General features: G+C 36.2%; 1 protein-coding gene across 1 annotated transcript in view; it reads left to right on the top strand.

Annotated features, from left to right (window-relative positions):
* The window catches only part of Ctnna2 (catenin alpha 2), a 1,054,352-nt gene that overhangs the window by 968,216 nt on the left and 66,721 nt on the right, over nt 1–19,415 (top strand). Inside the window, exon 14 of the mRNA XM_048352594.1 lies at nt 4,627–4,827. Coding sequence (XP_048208551.1) covers nt 4,627–4,827 — 201 coding nt within the window. The remainder of the gene's footprint in view (nt 1–4,626; nt 4,828–19,415) is intronic.

Below are 19,415 nucleotides of genomic sequence, written 5' to 3'. Positions count from 1 at the left end.
GAAGACTCAGTATTTTACCACTCATAGACTTGGTTCTTTGCTGATAATTGAATGTTAGCCATGTAAAAGATATATGCCTCCTCTAACCCAGCCTGGACCCCTGATCTATGTCTTAGGCATTTAGAAATTGTTCAGAAAGGCATGTTGAAGGTCTAGCTAGGTGCTGGGAAGTAGAAAAAGCATCCAACAATACTAAGATGATTTCTAGTAGATTATCTTATTTTATATTAATATATTTAGTATAAAGTTTCAATTCAAATCAATTTATAAGTACAATGTATCTTGATCAATTGTTAGGATAATCAAAATACTCTTAATGAGAAATAAAAGAGGCTTCCCTACCCACCCTGACGCCCCTAGAAATCTGAGTTGCCTTTCCTCTACAAATATGTACTAAAGACTCATTGACTGCCTTTCTTCAGAGAAGAATCATGTGAGAACTTCAAAGCTTCCCAACTTGTCCTTTTCTTCAAATGCATGTTCAAAAATGTTTTTCAAAGTAGAAGCAAGATGAGCAGGTCTTGGCTCAAACTTCTGGAATAGTATAGAGCTTTTCTAACCCCACCCCCTTAGCCTCAGCCCTGCCTCTGCCATTCTGTTGTGCATCTCATTATTACCAGCAACAAGACAAGGCTTTGGCTCCTGCTGATAACACTGTGCTGTCCCATCCTAGTGGTACAAGGGCCTCGGCATGCCATGACAGGAAAATGAACAGACGCTGTCAGGGAGCCAGGTTGGCAGGGCCTGCTGGAGCATGCCTTTGGAGTTGACAATCAGGCAGCAGGCACCTTTCCACAGATGGGGCTTGACAAATAATGACACAGCCTATTCTTTCCTGCTGGTAGGCTGTGGACACGGCCCAATGGTTGGGGTAACTACTTCCCATCTCTTCTCTGAACTGAAGCCAAACATTTGCATCAGGAAATTGAAAGTTTGGCCCAGGAGATATTTTGGAATGACATTAATGACATTTTATGTATCTGTTTCTTTTTAAGGGAATATCTCTTCCTGAGGAGGAAACTATTTAAAAAGTACAACATGAAAATCTTTGTTTAAAGGACTATGTTTTCTCTTTTTTTCATGCTAACTGAAGTTGTATATCTGAGTATTTAATTTTTTTCTTAGGACATGTAACAAGTTTGGAGAGCAATGATGTTAGCTATTAACATTACAGGAGCAAAAGCAATTTTCAGTTGTGGCCTAGGCTCATAAAAATGAGAAATGACTGCATTAGAACATTTAAACCTTTCCCACTGGGCAAAAAGTACAATTTTTAATAGTACTTTCAAATGAGTGCTTTGGCTTTAACCATGTGACAGTTTAATTTGTGGGTTTGGCTCACAAAATTGTAGACATCTAAGATCTATAAAAGCCAATAGCTGATCCTATAATGTCCAAGACTTTTGTTTGTGTTATCCTTAATTTTTTTTAAACACTGGGATCTTGAATTTGTTTTCTTTTAAAACCCACATGGTGACTTTGCTTTTGAATTTTGCTTTTATAGTTTTGTGGTTTATAGCAATCAAGTAGTTTGGTTACAATTGATTTTGTTTTCCAATAGCAAAATTACATCTTTTCTGAAAGAGTAAAGTTGCAAAATCTAAAGGAAATTTATTGCAAAATATGTTGCAGTCAAATGTTTTATGACATGATTACATACCATACCTGATATTAAAATATGCTACCCAAGGTACAAAACAGTTTATCTTAGCAGTGTAATCTGTAGACTGCCCTAGTGTTTTATTACTACTTTAACTTCTATATTATTTTTCACTTGGAACAGCATTCCTCCTTCTCTTTCCCTTAGGAATTCTTTATCATGAAAATACCATCGTATAAAAATGTACAATGGATTTACTCCTAGTAATTAATATATTCATCAAGTATCTCTTCTTTGATTACCTGCTATCACTATGATGCTGTCAGAAATGCAAATATGAATCACATGTGTACTCTGGCACCAAATAATTCACTGCCCTTCTTGAAATAGAACAGACTAGTGTGCTTTCTGGCATATTAGGCCCCAGACTTGAGTATGCAGAGCATAGAAGAGTTATGGCAAAGGGTCCAAATACATCAAGTATAGACCAAGAAATTCATGTTTTCATGAATAGGTGCAGTTTTTTTCAAATCTATAGTATAGAACAAATATTAAATGTATTAAATATATACTATCAAAAATAAAATATAAATCTATTTTAAATTCTGAATTACAGAAACTATAGCATACCACCCATTATGAAAACTATCTTAAGAGAATTGTAACTTACTTTTAACTCAAAGTGGAAGTTTGTGAAATGCTGCACAAATGAGCAAGTTATACTTGGCAACTTTCTTCCCAATATTACTCAGTTTCCTAGAGGAACAAATAATTCCCTCTGAAAATTTTCTTTAATGAGAAGGACAGGAATCTTTTGGGGAAGAATGCAGTTATGCAGTTTTCTGAATATCATTTTCAACTCTTGTTCCTTTTTTTTTTTTAGCCAGTCCTGGAGCTTGGACTCAGGGACTGAGCACTGTCCCTGGCTTCTTTTGGCTCAAGGCTAGCCCTCTGCCACTTGAGCAGTAATGGCACTTTGGGCCGTTTTCTATATATGTGGTGATGGGGACTCGAACGCAGGGCTTCATGTATATGAGGCAAGCACTCTTGCCACTAGGCCGTATTCCCAGCCCTCAACTCTTGTTCTTTAGGACCTTTAAAAGCAGAACTAGCCATAGAAACTTCTTAAATAAAAGTTTATTTTCATCCTGGTAGCATTGATTGAATTTGGGTGCTATAATTTTTAGAGGTTTCTTACTTTGTGAACTTGTTCTAATTATCTGATTTGAGCATATGGGTTTATGTATATTTGTGTCTTAACCTGTTCATCGTAATTTGGGATGCTTATAAACAATGGAAAAAATTTGTCCTCGTCTCGGGGCTAGAACTCAAGGCCTGGGTACTGTCCCTGAGCTTTAGTGCTAATGGTTAGTGCTTTATCATTTTGAGGCACAGTAATATTTGTGGCTTTTTTGGTAGTTAATTGGAGATAAGAGTTTCTCAGCCTCCTGAGTAGCAGGTGGGAAAATTTGAGATAAAGATATTTTGTAAAGAGTGCTCCTCATTGTGAGCAGTCTTCTCATGGCAACAACTCACACAGTGGAAGAGCAAAGGAAGGAAAGCAATTAAAAAAATAGAACATTTAAATCTTCATTTAAATGACTAGAGGTTTTCCTTATGAAGCATCGATCCCACGTTTTAGGTCTCTTTACTTATACTAAATCACCTAAAAAGTCAATAATTTTTAATACAAAACCTCAAGCAATATGAGGTCCTTGCTCAAACAACACATATATATGATTTCTGCATGCTCTTTCTTTCACTTCAAATCTAAATTTATATAAAAGAATTGGACCAGGTGCCTGTGGCTCACACTTATTCTCCCAGCTATTCAGGAGGCTGAGATATAAAGATCACAGTTCAAAGCTAACCTGGGCAGAGAAGTCTGTGAGACTCTTGTATCCAATTCTCAGCAAAAACCATGGAAGTGGAACTGTGGCCCAAGTGCGCTACTCTCGAGCAAACATGCTCAGGGACAGCATATCTAGGACCTGAGTTCAAGTTTCAGAACCAGCATGAGTGTGTGTGCATGCACATACAAAATAGGGAAATGTTTGAAAATATGCTTAAATAGGATTTCAGTACATGAGTTTTGGAGAGACATGAACATTCACTGCATTACAGTACATGTATGTATATTTTCAGCTTAACATTCTTCTTTCCAAGGGCATTAAACTTCTTTGATTTTTTTCTGGAATTTTTCAAAGACTATAATTACAGATCTCACATTGGACATTAAAAATTACTTATTAAAATGTGAGGGCATGTCATTTCTCTATATCAGGAAAGAATAAGCCCTGCTCTCCTAGCTGCTTGTTTTCTTTTGGGGGGGGGCAATGACAGGAGAAAGATGCTTGCTTTGATTGTAACTGATAAAAATGAATCACACACTGGATTGTATCTTAACTTTAGAGAACTCTGATCTGAACCTACTCAACTTCCCAAGTCTAGGTGCCTTCTATATCACATGAGTTAAAAAGATTGACTAGATGGCTTTTTCTATATTGATAGCCTCAGGCTAGCCTGGAGCTCAATGTTAAACCCAGATAGGTTCAGAACTCAAAATCCTCCGGCCCGAGCCTCTTCAGTGCTGAAGTTACAGTAGTATACGAATGCATTTGGTATGACAGCTTCTAGAAGATTACTTTAGGCAAGGAATGTCAGTCTTTGAAACAAGAAACATGATTTTCTTTATATCAGTACTGCTTAAAGTGAGGTACCCATCCAGCTGTAGCAGCATCACCTAGATATCTCATAGAATCTCTATTTCTTCCACCCTAGAGCTACTGAATCAGAAAGTCTAGCATGCACATCCAGAAATGTTCTATAAAGCCACACACCCTCGGCTTGTATTTAGGTTTTACAACTATGATTATAAACTGCCTTTAACCTAGCATTTCAGTGATATTAGGACTGTGGTGAGATGTTCAAATAGAGGCTCACCATAGTTGTTGACACAATTTAGATTGGTTATTAAATTCTGTGTGATTTAAAGTCCTATATATATACATGTGTTTTGTCCACAGAAAATCACATCTTGGAGGATGTAAACAAATGTGTGATCGCCCTCCAAGAGGGAGACGTGGATACTCTAGACCGCACTGCAGGGGCCATCAGGGGCAGGGCGGCTCGGGTGATACACATCATCAATGCTGAGATGGAGAACTATGAAGCTGGCGTTTATACTGAGAAGGTGCTGGAAGCCACGAAATTGCTTTCTGAGACAGGTAAATATGGACAGTATACCTAACCAACATGTGATTGCCTGATTCATTTCTGTACCAGAACAAAGGTGGTTCATCATTTTATAGAGTCCCTTTTGCTTCTAGATAGAATGCATTGTAGGAGCCATGGAGTAGTTGAATGCTCCTTGTTTCTTGAATTCCAATGACTATGTTTAGCAGAGTAACAGTTTTACTATTATGGATATATGACTTGTTTTCCTATATAATCTCAATTTGTTCTCATGGGGACTTTAGGAAGTAGACATAAGAAATTGTATTTTTTTCTAGCAGGGGATCGCAGCTAATTGTATACCCTTGACCCAAGACTGGTTCTCCTCTATGGAGGATGGTCGTCCTCTTTGACCAAACGTGCAGCTTTGGGAGGGACATACATGGAGCAAGGAGGGAGGAAGCCAGGCAGGTCAGCTGAATCATCCCTGGTAATGAGGTGACAGATGTCACAGCCACATCGCCCCCTCATCCAAGAAATTGTTTTATTTCTAATGATAATTGAGAACATGTAGATTTAAGTTTGAGAAGAGGCTGGATAAGGTCTCTAGGCTAGGAAATGGTGTGGATGTGATTGGAAGTTGTAATATGAACTTGAAAATGAGTTCTCCTTCTATTGCTTGAGAAGCTATGACCTTGGGGAAGTGCTGTGTAGTGTCAGTATAAGCATAAGAGGCCCTAAGTAGTACATGAGAAAAAGTACTCATAGGAAGAGACAGCTAGAAGGGCACTGCTTTCTTTGAGGAGAGCCTTTCATGCCCACTCTTGTTGTATGTGGCCACCTCCAAGTACTTGCAGCTGTTACAAGACATGATCTAAGTGTGAGTGCTTGTGATAGTTCTCTAGCTCATGGAGATAGAAAAATGAACCCCTCCACAAAGTTAGCAGTAGTAGTTCTACTACCAAGCCAGCAGAACAATCTACAACTTTGAAAAGACTGAATTGTTTTTTTTTGGAGGGGAGGGGGGAAGGGTAGTGTTCGATATTCACTAGTATCTCTTGGCTTGAGACATTTCAGTCACTTGTGGTTTGTATGTTTGGGTATGCATTGTGTTTGTGTATTCACATATACTTGTGTGCATGTGAGAGAGAAGTGGAGAAAGAAGGAATGTTTAAGAATGTTTAAGAGGAAATTGAAGGAGAGAGTAAGAAAATAATTCCATGTTGGATGGAGCTGTGAATGAGTAATGAATTGGGTCATATGTATGCATAAAAGACCTTTCCCTCAAACCCCAACAGGATCCTTTAGAAGAGTTTGCACATGAACTTTAGACACTACTAGGCATTTTAAAAATAGATGTCTCTGAAAGGTCACATAGAGCACAGCTCCAAGTTCTGCATGATAAGACATGCTAGTAGAAATATATTTTTCCTGCAGAGAAAAGATTATTTACAAAGAATTTGTTTGCCTGGAAATAGAAAAAAAAAACAAACCTGTGTATAACTACAAGCATTGGTCATTTTCCCTAACATATGAGAAGAAATGGAAGAGTGTAATATATAACAAAGAATACATCTAGGGCTTCTTGCTTTTGAGAGTTCTAACAGAATTAAATCAGCAATGCATATTACAGTAAGATTAACCTGCATTTTAATTCACTGGGATTTTATACTGTTTTCTTCAAATAGGTATGTCCTTTACATTCAAATAGTGCAATCTAAGACAAGCTTTACAGTTATGCTTCACTAAAGTGACTCAGAAATTGGCATTTTTCTCTCCAGTTTGGAAACTTACCTTGAAAAGAGAAACTCTCCTGACTCCTCCATTTATGTTTAGACTCGTCATCTCTATTCTCATAAAGTTTTAACTTCTTGCGGTGTATCTAACACATAGTAGCAATCTCTTGAGGCGAAACATGGTTAAAGAATATCAGAGGGTAAAAGAACCAGAGAGAAGTTTCTTAACCTGCACATAATTGATGAGAACAATTGTGGCAAATGAAAGAAACAGAGAAAATATGTGACTTTGTTCACCAACAGAATTCAGGTCCTATTTAGGAGACATTTTTGTGGGGTTTTTTGGTATTTTCTCTTAGACTGCTTTAAAAACAGGAGTTGTGCTCATCAAGCCAACATCTACTTAAATGTAGGGGCAACTGTTTAGTTGATTGAAATTTGAAAATACCTTTCTTCCAAAGTCTAAAAATGCCAGTAACATTGTGGTTAAATTTTCTGGTTAAATTTTCTGTTTAAAAAACAATCAATGACATTCTTTCTGATAGAATTCCATTGTGTATATGTACCACATTTTCTTGATCCAAAGTTTTATCCCTGATGTCACTGTAACTGATTTTGATACTCTGGGCATTGTATATACACTTATTGGACATAGGGAAGGGAAGGAGAACATAAAAATGGAGAGACAAGGATAAAAGATGAACCAATACAACAGCAACACTTACAAACTTATATGCTATAAACGAGTGTAGAACTCATCAGGAGAGGGAACTGGGGAGGGGGGAAGGTAGGAGGAAAATGAGGGAAGAGGAAAAAATTTGATTAAAAATGTACTTACTGTCTTACATATGAAACTGTAAGCCCTCTGTACATCACTTTGGCAATATATAAATCAATTAATAATAATATTGTAATCACACAAAAAAAAATCAAAGAAACAATCAGTGCTTCTGGATTAGTGTTGTGACTTGTTTAGTTCTTACTTATTAGTTGTCAAACCATTTGATCTTCTCACACCAGCTCTTGTAGCAGTGACTGAGCATTCTGAATTCTTCTTGTTAAATTTGATAACTATGTCAAGTTCCTAACTGAATATAGTAGATAAGCAAGATATTTAGGCTCCATTTTTCAGAATCTAGAAGGTAACAAGGAAAGTGACCATGTAGGAGAGAATGAAATAGTTTATACAAAACTCTAATAGAAAATATAAAAATCTTGTTTGTGTTGATGGGCTAAGAACATAAATATTCTAAGACATTAAAAATTCTTTTGCTTCCTACTCCAATTACTCTTTCTTAATCAAAAACATTATTGTAATCTTAAGTAACTAGAAACTTTCCATAAAAATAAAAGCCAAAATGTTAGCTGTAAGCTGGCTGATTGCTCATTAGGATTGCAGGGTTCTGTGTTTATATGGACTAGTCACATGTAGTTTTGAAAGGGTCAAAAATCAACTCTGTGGTAGTAGTTGAATGATGTTTTGTTCTTTTTTATGTTATCTAAAAGGTATCAGTTCTAATGTTAGGGCCTTGTGCTAAAAAGTCATGCTGTCTCAAATTGTAATAAATTATGAATAATATTCATGATCAAATGTCTATGCTTTGAGTTAATGTTTTGGTTTTGAATTGGTCATTTTTCTATTTAAGCTTATTCAACTTTGTCTTGACAATATACTTTATTTTAGGAAGAATATAGAGGGAAATGGGTAGAAAGGGAAAGTAGATGGTAAGTGGAATATGACAAAGAGAAAATGAAGAAAAACTGAATAACTGGTCAGGTGTGATTTTTTTTTTCTGTCCTGACACACCCACAAAGTTTTACCCACATTTTTTTCTTAAATCTGAATCATTGGCTTCAAGATCCATAGTCAGAAGTTCTTAGCCACCTCACTATTTTGACATTTTGGATTTAGCTCGTCCTTCCCGAGGGTTGACAGCTGGCATTGTAGGGTGTTTAGAAGCATCCCTAATTTCAATTCACTAGAAGATTAGAATATCTTTTCTCACTTTCACCTCTAATACATATAACCAGGTCTATCTGGAGATGTTGAAGGTTTAGGGCAGGCAAAATGAATCACTCCTCTAAGGTAAAGAAATATTCCCCTCAATAAGGAAAATTTAAACAGAGCAAAATAAAACTCATTTACTACAGACCTAGGACACAGGCTGGAGTGTGTTGTAGGAGTATGTTACAAAGAAGTATTTCTAAATGAGCAGAATGCTCAGAGAGCTTTGACTAAAGGAGATATTGCTATAAAATGAGTTCATGAATAGGGGTCAGTCCTGTTTACCCACACAGATGAGAGCAAGGTAGTGGCAGGAGGAGATTATCACTGTATCCCTTTCTTGCTTTCACTGAGTAGCTACGAAATTGAAAGGTACCCATAGAATGACAAAATTATTTTTCTTTCTCAGTAAAGACAAGATCTGAGTTAACAAATATTTCTTTTTTTGATGATGATGAATGTTTTAAGAAATTTTTTTTGTGAAATACTAGTATGCTAAAATTATAGCCGAGCATTGCTTAAAATTTTAACCATTTCTTAATCTATGCTGGTGGAAACACAATAAAATGGACCATAGCATACCCATTACATAATCTACATGTCATATTTTGTGGGCCCTTTAGTAAAATTTGTATTGTAACAAATTTCCAACAGCTCAGTAGTAAGTATATGCTGAAGGGTTTAAGAGATCTCATTTCCAAATGCAGTTGCTACAGGAGTCTGAGGGGTGAAAGAGAATGTACTCAGTGTTACCATATGTAGATACACATAGAGAAGATCATTCTTCACTGGATAGCTTGTATTGAAATGTCAGTTTTGTAAACGTGATAGCTGGTGCAAGTTTATAGCATTGTGAACGTTATTGGGTTGGGAGAGCTATGAGATTTTGCCAGACATTACTTCTCAGAGGTGACAAGTGATCAAAGAAAAAAAAAACAAAACAAAAAACAAAAAGAAAGAAAAGTGAAGAAAATTTAAAATGAATTATTTATTTATTTGATTGCTTTATAGGGTACTTAGCAATCAAATTCAGAGCTTCAGATATGCTGGCAAGTGCTTTGCCATTGATTTACCTTCCTAGCCCTCCCCACCCTCTGCAAAAAAGGGAATAGTTTTAAAGGAAGGTTTCACATACTGATAATTTTGGATGAAATCTCATTGTTCTGGAATACATGGGGGCCAAAAATGTTATCATTTGTATTTTGATCATCCTTAACCTAAATTTATTTAAAAAAAAATAAAAGAAAGGAGATTTTGGCATAATGTCTGTACATGTAAATAGGATGATCAAGAAGAAATCATCCAAACTAGAAAGAGGGTTATAGATATGTTGGAGCCAACTGGAGTCCAAGATTGGAATGAAAAGAACTCAATTTTTTAACTGCTGCTTTTAACTTGAAAAAGTTAGTTAATGAATCTTGGACTGAATTTTCTCTTGTATTTTCTGGATCTTTGTCTTTCAAGAATAACCAATATCTTTTTTAAAAGAAAAATATGTATACAATGGCTTGTTTCTTTTTCATTTCTTTAGTGTCAAAGTGAAGTACAGATGATTTACAGTTTCATATGTAAGGCAGTGAGTACATTTCTTATTCAACTTGTTACCTCCTCCCTCATTTACCCCCTCGCCTTCCCCCCTCTCCATTGCCCTCCCCCTCCATGAGTTGTAAAATTGGTTTACACCATATAGATTTGTAAATATTGATGTTGCATTGGTTTGTCTTTTTATCCTTTGTCTCTTGATTTTGGCATTTCCTTTCCTTCCCTAGTTCCAATACACATGTATACAATATCCAGGGTACCAAAATCAGTTACATTGATATCAGGGTAAAACTACAAGAAAGACAAAAAAAGAAAAAGAAAAAAGAAAAAGGGCACAATTTCACATGGCATGTTGAAAAAGGACAACAATGATAAACCACTTGTTTCCATAACTTGGCGTTCATTTCACTTGGCATCATCTTAATATGGAACCAACCCAAAAGCTTCTCAGTTATATGAGTGGAACCAGAAAATGTGGTACATTTACACAGTGGGATTACATGCCTGTATCAGAAAGAATGGCATTGCCCCATTTGTAAGGAAATGGAAGGACTTGGAAAAAATTATACTAAGTGAAGTGAGTCAGACCGAAAGAAACATAGACTCTACGGTTTCCCTCACTGGGAATAATTAATACACATCTAGGATAATCCTAGCAGAAGATCACAATAGCTCAATAGCTCAGTCCATATGAACACACAAGAATAGTCAAAATCTTAAGTGTGGGTTGTGTGCAGTATTGTTCCTGGCTTCCTGGTGCCTTCATTCAGCACAATCACTGCTCAAACATCCTTTGTTCAAACCTCGGTCTGAATGGGTATCCCCTTATTCTCTCAGGAAATCACATAAGAATTCCTCTGACTGTGCTTCCTGTAAGTTCGCAGTTTCCTTCTCCTCTGCAATATCTATTTATTGAACTTGTTCCTTAATAGCGAAGTCAAGTCCCCCAGTTAGAGACAACAAAGAGCTCAGTGTCCTGACATTTACTTTGTCTTTTTCAGTGAAAAGCTGTGCTCCTAATCAAATTTGCTTCCTAGAAGCAGATGTTTTTATTATATACCCATAGCCTAAGTTGATACAGTACTTAATGTATATACATATTTATGTAATTAATGTACTTTTTGTATTTTTAACAAATACTGCCCCTCTTTTTTTCTTTTCAATTGAAAAATATGCTTACCAGGAGCCTGAAGCTCATAGATTAAGATTTTTAGATAGATTTTCCTTCAATATTTTGAAGGAACAGAATCTGCCAGCTGTTTGAGATGGGCTTTGTAGACTTGGACTAATTGAGTGAACTCATTCTCTTAGACAGATTTTGGGTGACATGCTTTATTATAGATGGATTGGAAGAAAATGGTAAGGGAATTATTAATATCTGAAGAAGGTAGTAAAAAAGCTTATTGGGAAGGCCAAAATATTATAGACCAGAAAGACTGTTATATTCTAAGTCACTTCTCCATGACTGACCTTGAAATTAGGTTATGAAAGTAATGAATTTGAAGAGAAGTTGTAATGTCTGTAATTTCGCAGTCTGGACTTTTTAATATATTTGAAATATAGGTTGATATAACCCTTACTATTGATGTAAAATTACTTTATTTCCCTTTGAATAGTCAAAAGATTGTGATATGAATGAAAATACATTATAGGTTGGTGGATTTTGTATCTATGATTGTAGGAAGTCAGAAATAATGGGAGAAATGAGAAAGCTATATAATTTTAAACTAGATGATGTGTATGTAATGATTTGGTTCCTTTTCTATATGAATGATACATACAGACTTGTATGCATCATAAAGAACTGACTCACAAGTTTTAAAAACATATGTTTATTCACTTTCTCCTGAAATCAAATATAAAATTTGGGGTTTAGAGCACAAACTTAATACTAGTTTAACAACATTGGCTTTTACATTCCCTTATCTACACATCCACATCCCCCACCCACAAACACAACCAGTGTAACTTGATAAGTGCATATGGTTAATGCACAAACAGAGGACATCTGTACTGTAACAGAGGAAACACAAGTGATAATCCTAGGAGCTTATATAGCAGTTGGCACTCTGCTGTCCCTTCCCCTCTGAGAGCAGAATAGAAATCTTTGCCCCTTTTAGTAAACAAATGACCTGAGATCTTGTTGTTACAAATCTCTTGTTGTAACCCTTTGAGATATAAATGTGTGTTTCCCAGTTTAATCCCAATTTGACTAGTGAATACATATCCTTGAGAGGAAATTAAACTTTTCTCCAGATGCTTTAACTCTTAGTTACTTCTATTGAGTTGTGGCTCTTAGGTGCAACTTTTGTACCAAAGTGGATGGTAATTTTTTGCTCAGAAATACCTAATCAGAAATCCCTAAACCATTTAATGTTTTCTCTACATTGAAAATGTTTTCTCTTTAGTGGCCAGTTTGTAAATGATATTTTCTGCTACAGGTCTTAGAAATGGCCAGGTCTATCGGAGTAAGAAAAGAACTCCAGAAATAATATCATTAAGAAGAGAAAGTATCGTGCCTAATTGGAGCCTAGTTATGACATCCCTATCCGTGGAAATGGTGATGATGTAAGGTGAACATAGGAAAACTCATAATTACACATTTAGTTGCTATGGATTTGGGGCAACAGAACAGAACCAAGCATACTTTTTTCTGGTTCCCATTTGTCAGTGGAAAAATTGAAAGAGCATAAATTTCCAAATCTGCATGAATCACCACATGTGTTCATAATACTGGTGTTGACTTGTTAATCTGTGAGAACAGCAGCTATGTTAGTGGGAATGGGGGTGTGGATGATCCTGTATATTTTTTCTATCAGGATCATACCATTAGAACTGGTGAACTGGGTGCCTTAACTGCATAAACTGGAAAGGAAAGATAGCTTCATCAGATCCTCTGTGGAGTAAGGATACCACTTCTGTGACAGGTGCTTGAGTCAGAGTGGGTAGGATTATGCTTATTGTCACTTGAATGCACATGTAGTGAATTACTAAAGTAATCTAGAAACATATTTATTTATTTTTATTGTCAAAGTGATGTACAGAGAGGTTACAGTTTCATACGTTAGACATTGGATACATTTTTTGTACTGTTTGTTACCTCTTCCCTCATTCCCCCCTCCCCCTCTTTCTTTCCCTCTCCCCCCATGAATTGTTCAGTTGGTTTACATCAAACAGTTTTGCAAGTATTGCTTTTGTAGCCATTTGTCTTTTTATCCTGTGTCTCTCAATTTGGATATTCCCTTTCATTTTCCTAGTTCTAATACCAGTATATACAGTTTCCAATGTACTCAGATAATATACAGTGATAGGGCAGGTACAACCACAGGAAGGGGATACAAGAGGATCATCAACAATAGAAGCTACGGTTTCACCTGGCATGTTAAAAGTAATTACAACAGTGCTATATCACTCGTTTCCATAACATGGAGTTCATTTCACTTAGCATTATCTTATGCATTCATAGGGGCATAGCTATTAGGCTCTTGTGATCCTCTGCTGTGACTAGCCTAAACCTGTGCTAATTATTCCCTATGAGGGAGACCATAGAGTTCTCTAGAAACATTTTTGAAAAAGATGGGAGGCTCTGAAATACTTGGATGATTTGAAATAATCCATGGATATAATGTCTGGAGAAGTTCTTTCAATTATGGTCAAAGTATCCTCAAAATGGCATCCCCACCTGGCTTGCCTATTCTTTACCATCGTAACACTAGCTGACTTTTGTTGGCAAAATCCTCTGTAACCACTACAGCCAATCCCACTGCTTGTCTGCATTACTCTCATTGTGTCATTCATTTGAATCAGAACATATATTGCTCGGTGTCTCAAATACTGTATTTATCATTTTATCTATTATTAGTTAATGCAGATCTTTTCTGGTAGTCTGACATCTGCACATCATTCTATCTTTGTGTATTGATTTTAATTTTAACTCTTTGAAACCTAAAACCACCTCTCAGTTTCCTCCGGGCTTGATAAGAGTTGAAGCTCAAAAGTGTTTAACAATGTAAATGAAAACGTGACACAGTGCTTTATTTTGAGGGATTTACCATTTCCTTAAAAAATTACATACTTAATGTCAAAATCAAGATATTTTAAATAATGAGTAAGAAATTCTTAGCAAGTGTTTTACTACATCTTAATGCAATGAGTATTTAAATTGCACCGAAGACAAATTCAACTCTTATCAAACTAGGTTTTTGGTGAATACTGCAAACAAAATAAGGTTTGTAGTCAATTCTTTATTCATTCTAGTTTTGGTGTTTAATATGCCATCCTTTCTTCTTAAGTTACAAATGATTTGTGATTATTTTTGTAATGCTTGTTTTAATCTATAAGAAATTCTTCCAAGTAAGCACTTTCTTTCCTTGGGGAAAGGATTTTTGTGTCTAGACAAGAGCAGATGGATGCTCCCTGATTCTCTCAGGGTTGTTGTCGTGAGTGGAATTTAGAGTTGCTTTTTTCCCCTTTCTTCGAAACAGCCCTTTTTCATCTTTTATCAAACAATTCAGCTCATGGGTTATGTATGGCCTTCTGGAACTTGAATTTGATTTTGATGTTGGAAATGTACATTATAATTTTCCAAACATGAACTTATGGAAATGGCAGCCTTTAGGAACTCCCACAGAGAGGAGAGATGAGTGATGTTGATGAAAGGAGGCCCAAGGACAAACACAGAGCAGAAGAACTTGGATTAGCCTGGATGGTGATGGTGGTTATCTAGAGAGGCAGAAATGCTTTACAAAATTGACAAGAACAAGGAGCACACTAACTTGGGCTATGTTGTCCTGGCTCCTGTATTTCAAGGTTCTACATTTTCCAAAAATGGCAAAACCTCATCAAAATATAATACTGTAAAGATATTATGCCATTGGCATAGACAGAGGATTATTTAAATTTAGAGGAAGATTTACTTAAGATTTATTTTTATACTGCCTCTACACCAGCTTAAAATGCATTAGAAGACACTTCACTCAAAACTTAAATTCAACAAACTAATATAAGATAAATAATTATATTGGCATATGTTTGATATAGAACCTAGTTTCATAAGAATATTAGATTAAGCTGAGAAATTTACTGGAAAGAGTATTACATCTGAACTGGGCAAACTGGGCTTGACTCTCAATTTCTCACTTTTCCTGTAAAGGCTTACATATTTTTTAAAAATTTGTATTAAGTAGCTGTACAAAGAGGTTATAATTCCCTAAGTCAGGATAGGAGTACAATGCATCTTGATCAGTGTCACCCCTTCCATCATTCTAAGTTGTTTTTTTTTTTTGTAAGCATTCTTTTCCTCATGAATGTGGTGAGGCCACAATGGAACACAATGTTTAATATTGAACATTGCCCTTCTTGGCAACCAAAATAAAAAAGTTATACAGACATGATTTTATTAGATATTTCCCCGTGGTTGAATTTCATGGGTAATTCCTTATTACAACATGGAATATTGTAACTACCAAGATGTAGAGAAAAATAAAAAACTGAGGAAGCTCAGTTTTTAGAATGAGAGACAACTCCCAAGTTTGAAAAGTGGTGCACTCGTGAGCGGTTTTTCTTTCTTCTTTTTTAGAAACATCATTACCTCCTACAAGAACTTTTTTTGTTGGTAGTGAATCAGTATGATTATACCACTATCTATAAAGGAGACTAGGTGTATTTACCTCCAAAGAAAAATGTGTGTTTGGGTAGATACCAACATTGTATTGTGCCATTGACTGAAGATCTCTCAGTAAAGCTGCAGTCAAGATACTGGGCAAGGCTGGCATCCTGTCATCAGTCCATTTTCAGGCTTACTATGTGGATAGGAAGGTCTTTCTTTGTTGTTTGTTGTTGGACTTAGGGTCACCATTCTTTTCTGGGTGATGATCAAAGACCTCTTAGTTCCTTAACATTGTAGGCTAGTCTATAGATTGGCTTACTCTATGGCAACTAGTTTTATTTTGATTTTAATCAAAATAATCACCCAGATAACTGTAAAGGGCAAACAAGACAGAGACCCACTTCTCTTTATACCTCTGTCAGAGTGCTTCCCCAGCTCCTTTACCATGTTATCTGGGCATAAGGGAGTCACGTGTACATTCATTGTGAGGGATAACACAGACATTGATATTCAGAGAGGAACCATTGGCTCCTTCTCAGAGCCCATCTTACCACCCATCCAAATCTGCAAATGCATAGTCTGAGAGACACTATGATGAGTAGCATAATTGGAATAGAATATCCAGGTGTCTGACAAATAGACAACATGGACCACATAGGAACAGACTCAGTTTCTGGCATGATGACCTTATTTTCTTACGCTGTGGCTCCCATTGTAGATAGATGATGCTATCTATGTAGGATGTTGCCAAGAGTCAAAAAATATGAGAGATAGTCTAGAGGGAACAGCTGAGATTGCTTCTAGGTAATTATAAAAAAGCTGATTGGAGAATAAGATAGAGTAAGGTAATTGTACAGAAAAAACATAAAGCTTGTACCTAATTCACAGACCACATTGTACTTTTAAAAGGAAAAAATGAATCCTATAATTGGGAAAAAATCCATTCAACTCAGATATAAAAATCATTGCTGTCCACATCTCAGGAGAAGCTATATGACCAACCATGATGAAAGGCATAACCAGGATTAGAGCAGGTGTTAGCAACACTGATCAGAAGTAAAAGTAAAAGGTTTTGTCCATGCTGTAACTCTAGTCTTCAAGTCTGCTGGTGATTCAAGAGTCAGTGACCTTTGTACTTGATACAGAAGGTATATCCACATAGAGTAAAAGGTATGAGTTTATCATTCACACAGAAATGAAGTAGATAGCATTCCCGAGACAGATGTATAGATCCATAGGCTTACATTTTGCCCACTAGGTGAAATTCCCATCTAAATGTTGCAGCTACCCACAACAGAACACTTAACAACTGAATTTATAATCATGTCGTTCTTTGCTAAAAAAAAATGTAAGGTAATAACAAATGGTAGCCAGACTCTATGGTTGCGCTGATGTTTTTAGTGGGACTAAATGTACAGCTCTATCCCTGTTTTGATTTGGAGTAGTTCCTACAGGGACATAGGCAATGACTTGGAGCTTTATACTCAAGATTCTATTTCACTAATGTGCTGAAGCACACAATTAATGAGGCACACTTAGTGCTTTGTATATGCTGGTCAGACTTTCTTTTGAAGGACGCTTTAGCTGTAGAAATAGTATGAATAAACCTTTACTCGTGTAGGAAAGACTGGAATAATGCCAGTGTTCCCTCAAATTAATGCTTTCTGACCTTCCCTCCTGTGATAACATTACTCTTAGTAGTTTCCTAATTCCAGCTGCTGAAGGGCTTATAGGCTATCTGAATGAGGAAAGTATACTACATTAATGCCTATACTGGAAGGAGCCACAATTCCAACAGTCTTTATATGGCTTCACTTGTTAGCTTTTTTCATATGTTCTTATCTTTCTATTTCATACTATTATTTCCTAGTATCTCTCCCTCAGAAGCGTTTTCTATTTTCTCTAACAAAATGTTTGTGAAGAACATAACTCTCAGAAAGTCAGTTGATTATATCACCAACACTGGATGACACTGGTGCACATGGATGTGCTGGTTCACACTGCATAATTCAGTCAAGTACAGGATGAGCAATCTTCTTGTTCAAAAATGTTTACTTCTGAAAGGGTTCTAAGCACAGATTTTTCTGACCACACCTAGAATGATCACTAATAACTTGGTTTATTTACACATGAAACCATTCACTAAGAGTGCTAGTATTTAGTGATGGACAGAAAATGGGAATGTGAAATGGCAATACTGTTCATTTTTCTCCCAAAAATACTTTGACAAGTTTTCTGAATTTCTACACATCCCAAACTTCTGCTCCTTCTCTTCCCAACTGGGGACATTCTGCATAACAGAAGTCCAACGAGAGCTTAAAAGATGGTTTCACAGTGGCATTCTAAAGTGGAGATTGAAAATTGAGTGAGCATTCATCTGTCCAAGGAAAAGGGAGTATATTTCATTATGAGTGCATACATAATTCATGGGCATGTCAATATGACATGTTTTATCTCCATGTCATATCTTGTGACTAGACATAATTCAGTGTAATTGCAGCATTTGAGTGTATGTAAGAATAGACAGGGAGACAGAACTGTGAGGGGGGACAGAAAGTATAGGTAAGTAGATGTTATTTGTGTTTCCAATTTGATAAGGGGATTCTATAGTTTCCACTGCTTTATAGCAAATCAATATAGTATTGAAAGCTAGAATATGGACTCTGTAGACACTGGCTGAGAGTGATGGCTGGTTGTTCATCCAGATTCCTTTTGGTCAATCTGGGATTTTTTCCTTTGTGGTTGTCAGTAGTCGAACTTTGACTTTAGTACAACTTTACCTTCATTTAACTGACTTGCCTGTGCTGTGAAACTTCACCTCTGAAATCTCAGGAGGATTTGTTCCAGGGCTGTCCCACCTATGGTTTAAGATGTCAGTTGATGTTGGAATGATGTGACCTTGATTTTTTATATGCAGGCTTAAATCTGATTTCATGACTCCTGGAATGTCATCACTTTGTGGCATGGTAAACAGCATGAATGTAGAAGTATAGTTAGAATCTAAATGTTTAGTTACCTAAATGTTTAGTTATCTAAATGTTAGTTAGTTGATCACCTTTTCCAGGACATAAGCCTTTTCAGAAAAATTCGGCATTTCTGATAAATAAAGTTAAGGTAGTGCCATTATAGTTTGATGTAATTGAGAAAGTAGAAAGGAGCTCTACTTATATAATCCTGTACCAGAAACTCTTAATATATAATGTGCAAACCACAAAGGCAAATGCTATGTTTGTCCTAATTAGTGAAAATCAAGAAAAGATTTTATTTTTGCCAATCCTGGGGCTTCAACTCTGGGCCTGGGTGCTGTCCCTGAGCTCTTCAGTTCAAGGCTCATGCTCTTCCGGTTTTCTGTGATGCATTGGAGATAAGAATCTCTCAGTCTTTCCTGCTTGGGTGCCATGAACCAAGATCATCTGATCTCAACCTCCTGAGGAGCTAGGATTAAAGGCTTGAGCTATGGGCTCAAGGTTTTATGTGAAGCAATTTGAGCATTTTTCTATCTCAATATTTTTTTCCCAAACACCATCAAGATGTTAGAAGAATTCATAAACAGATATCTTAGGTTCTGTCTAGATATATCATTGTTCTATAAACTTTTTGTTTCTCTTGCAGTGCTCCGGTTGAATTTGGTATATCACACAGGCTAGGGAAGGCATGCCACTTAAACTATGCCCCAGCTATATTTTATGAAATTTTGGTTTATCTGACTTATTGCTCTTGAAAACAAAAGAGTACAAGTAAGCCAGGAAA

Source organism: Perognathus longimembris, chromosome 8 (genome assembly GCF_023159225.1).
Source record: "Perognathus longimembris pacificus isolate PPM17 chromosome 8, ASM2315922v1, whole genome shotgun sequence".
Lineage (NCBI taxonomy): Eukaryota > Metazoa > Chordata > Mammalia > Rodentia > Heteromyidae > Perognathus > Perognathus longimembris.
Note: the sequence above shows the minus strand (reverse complement) of the source record. Positions and strands in the feature narration are given on the sequence as shown.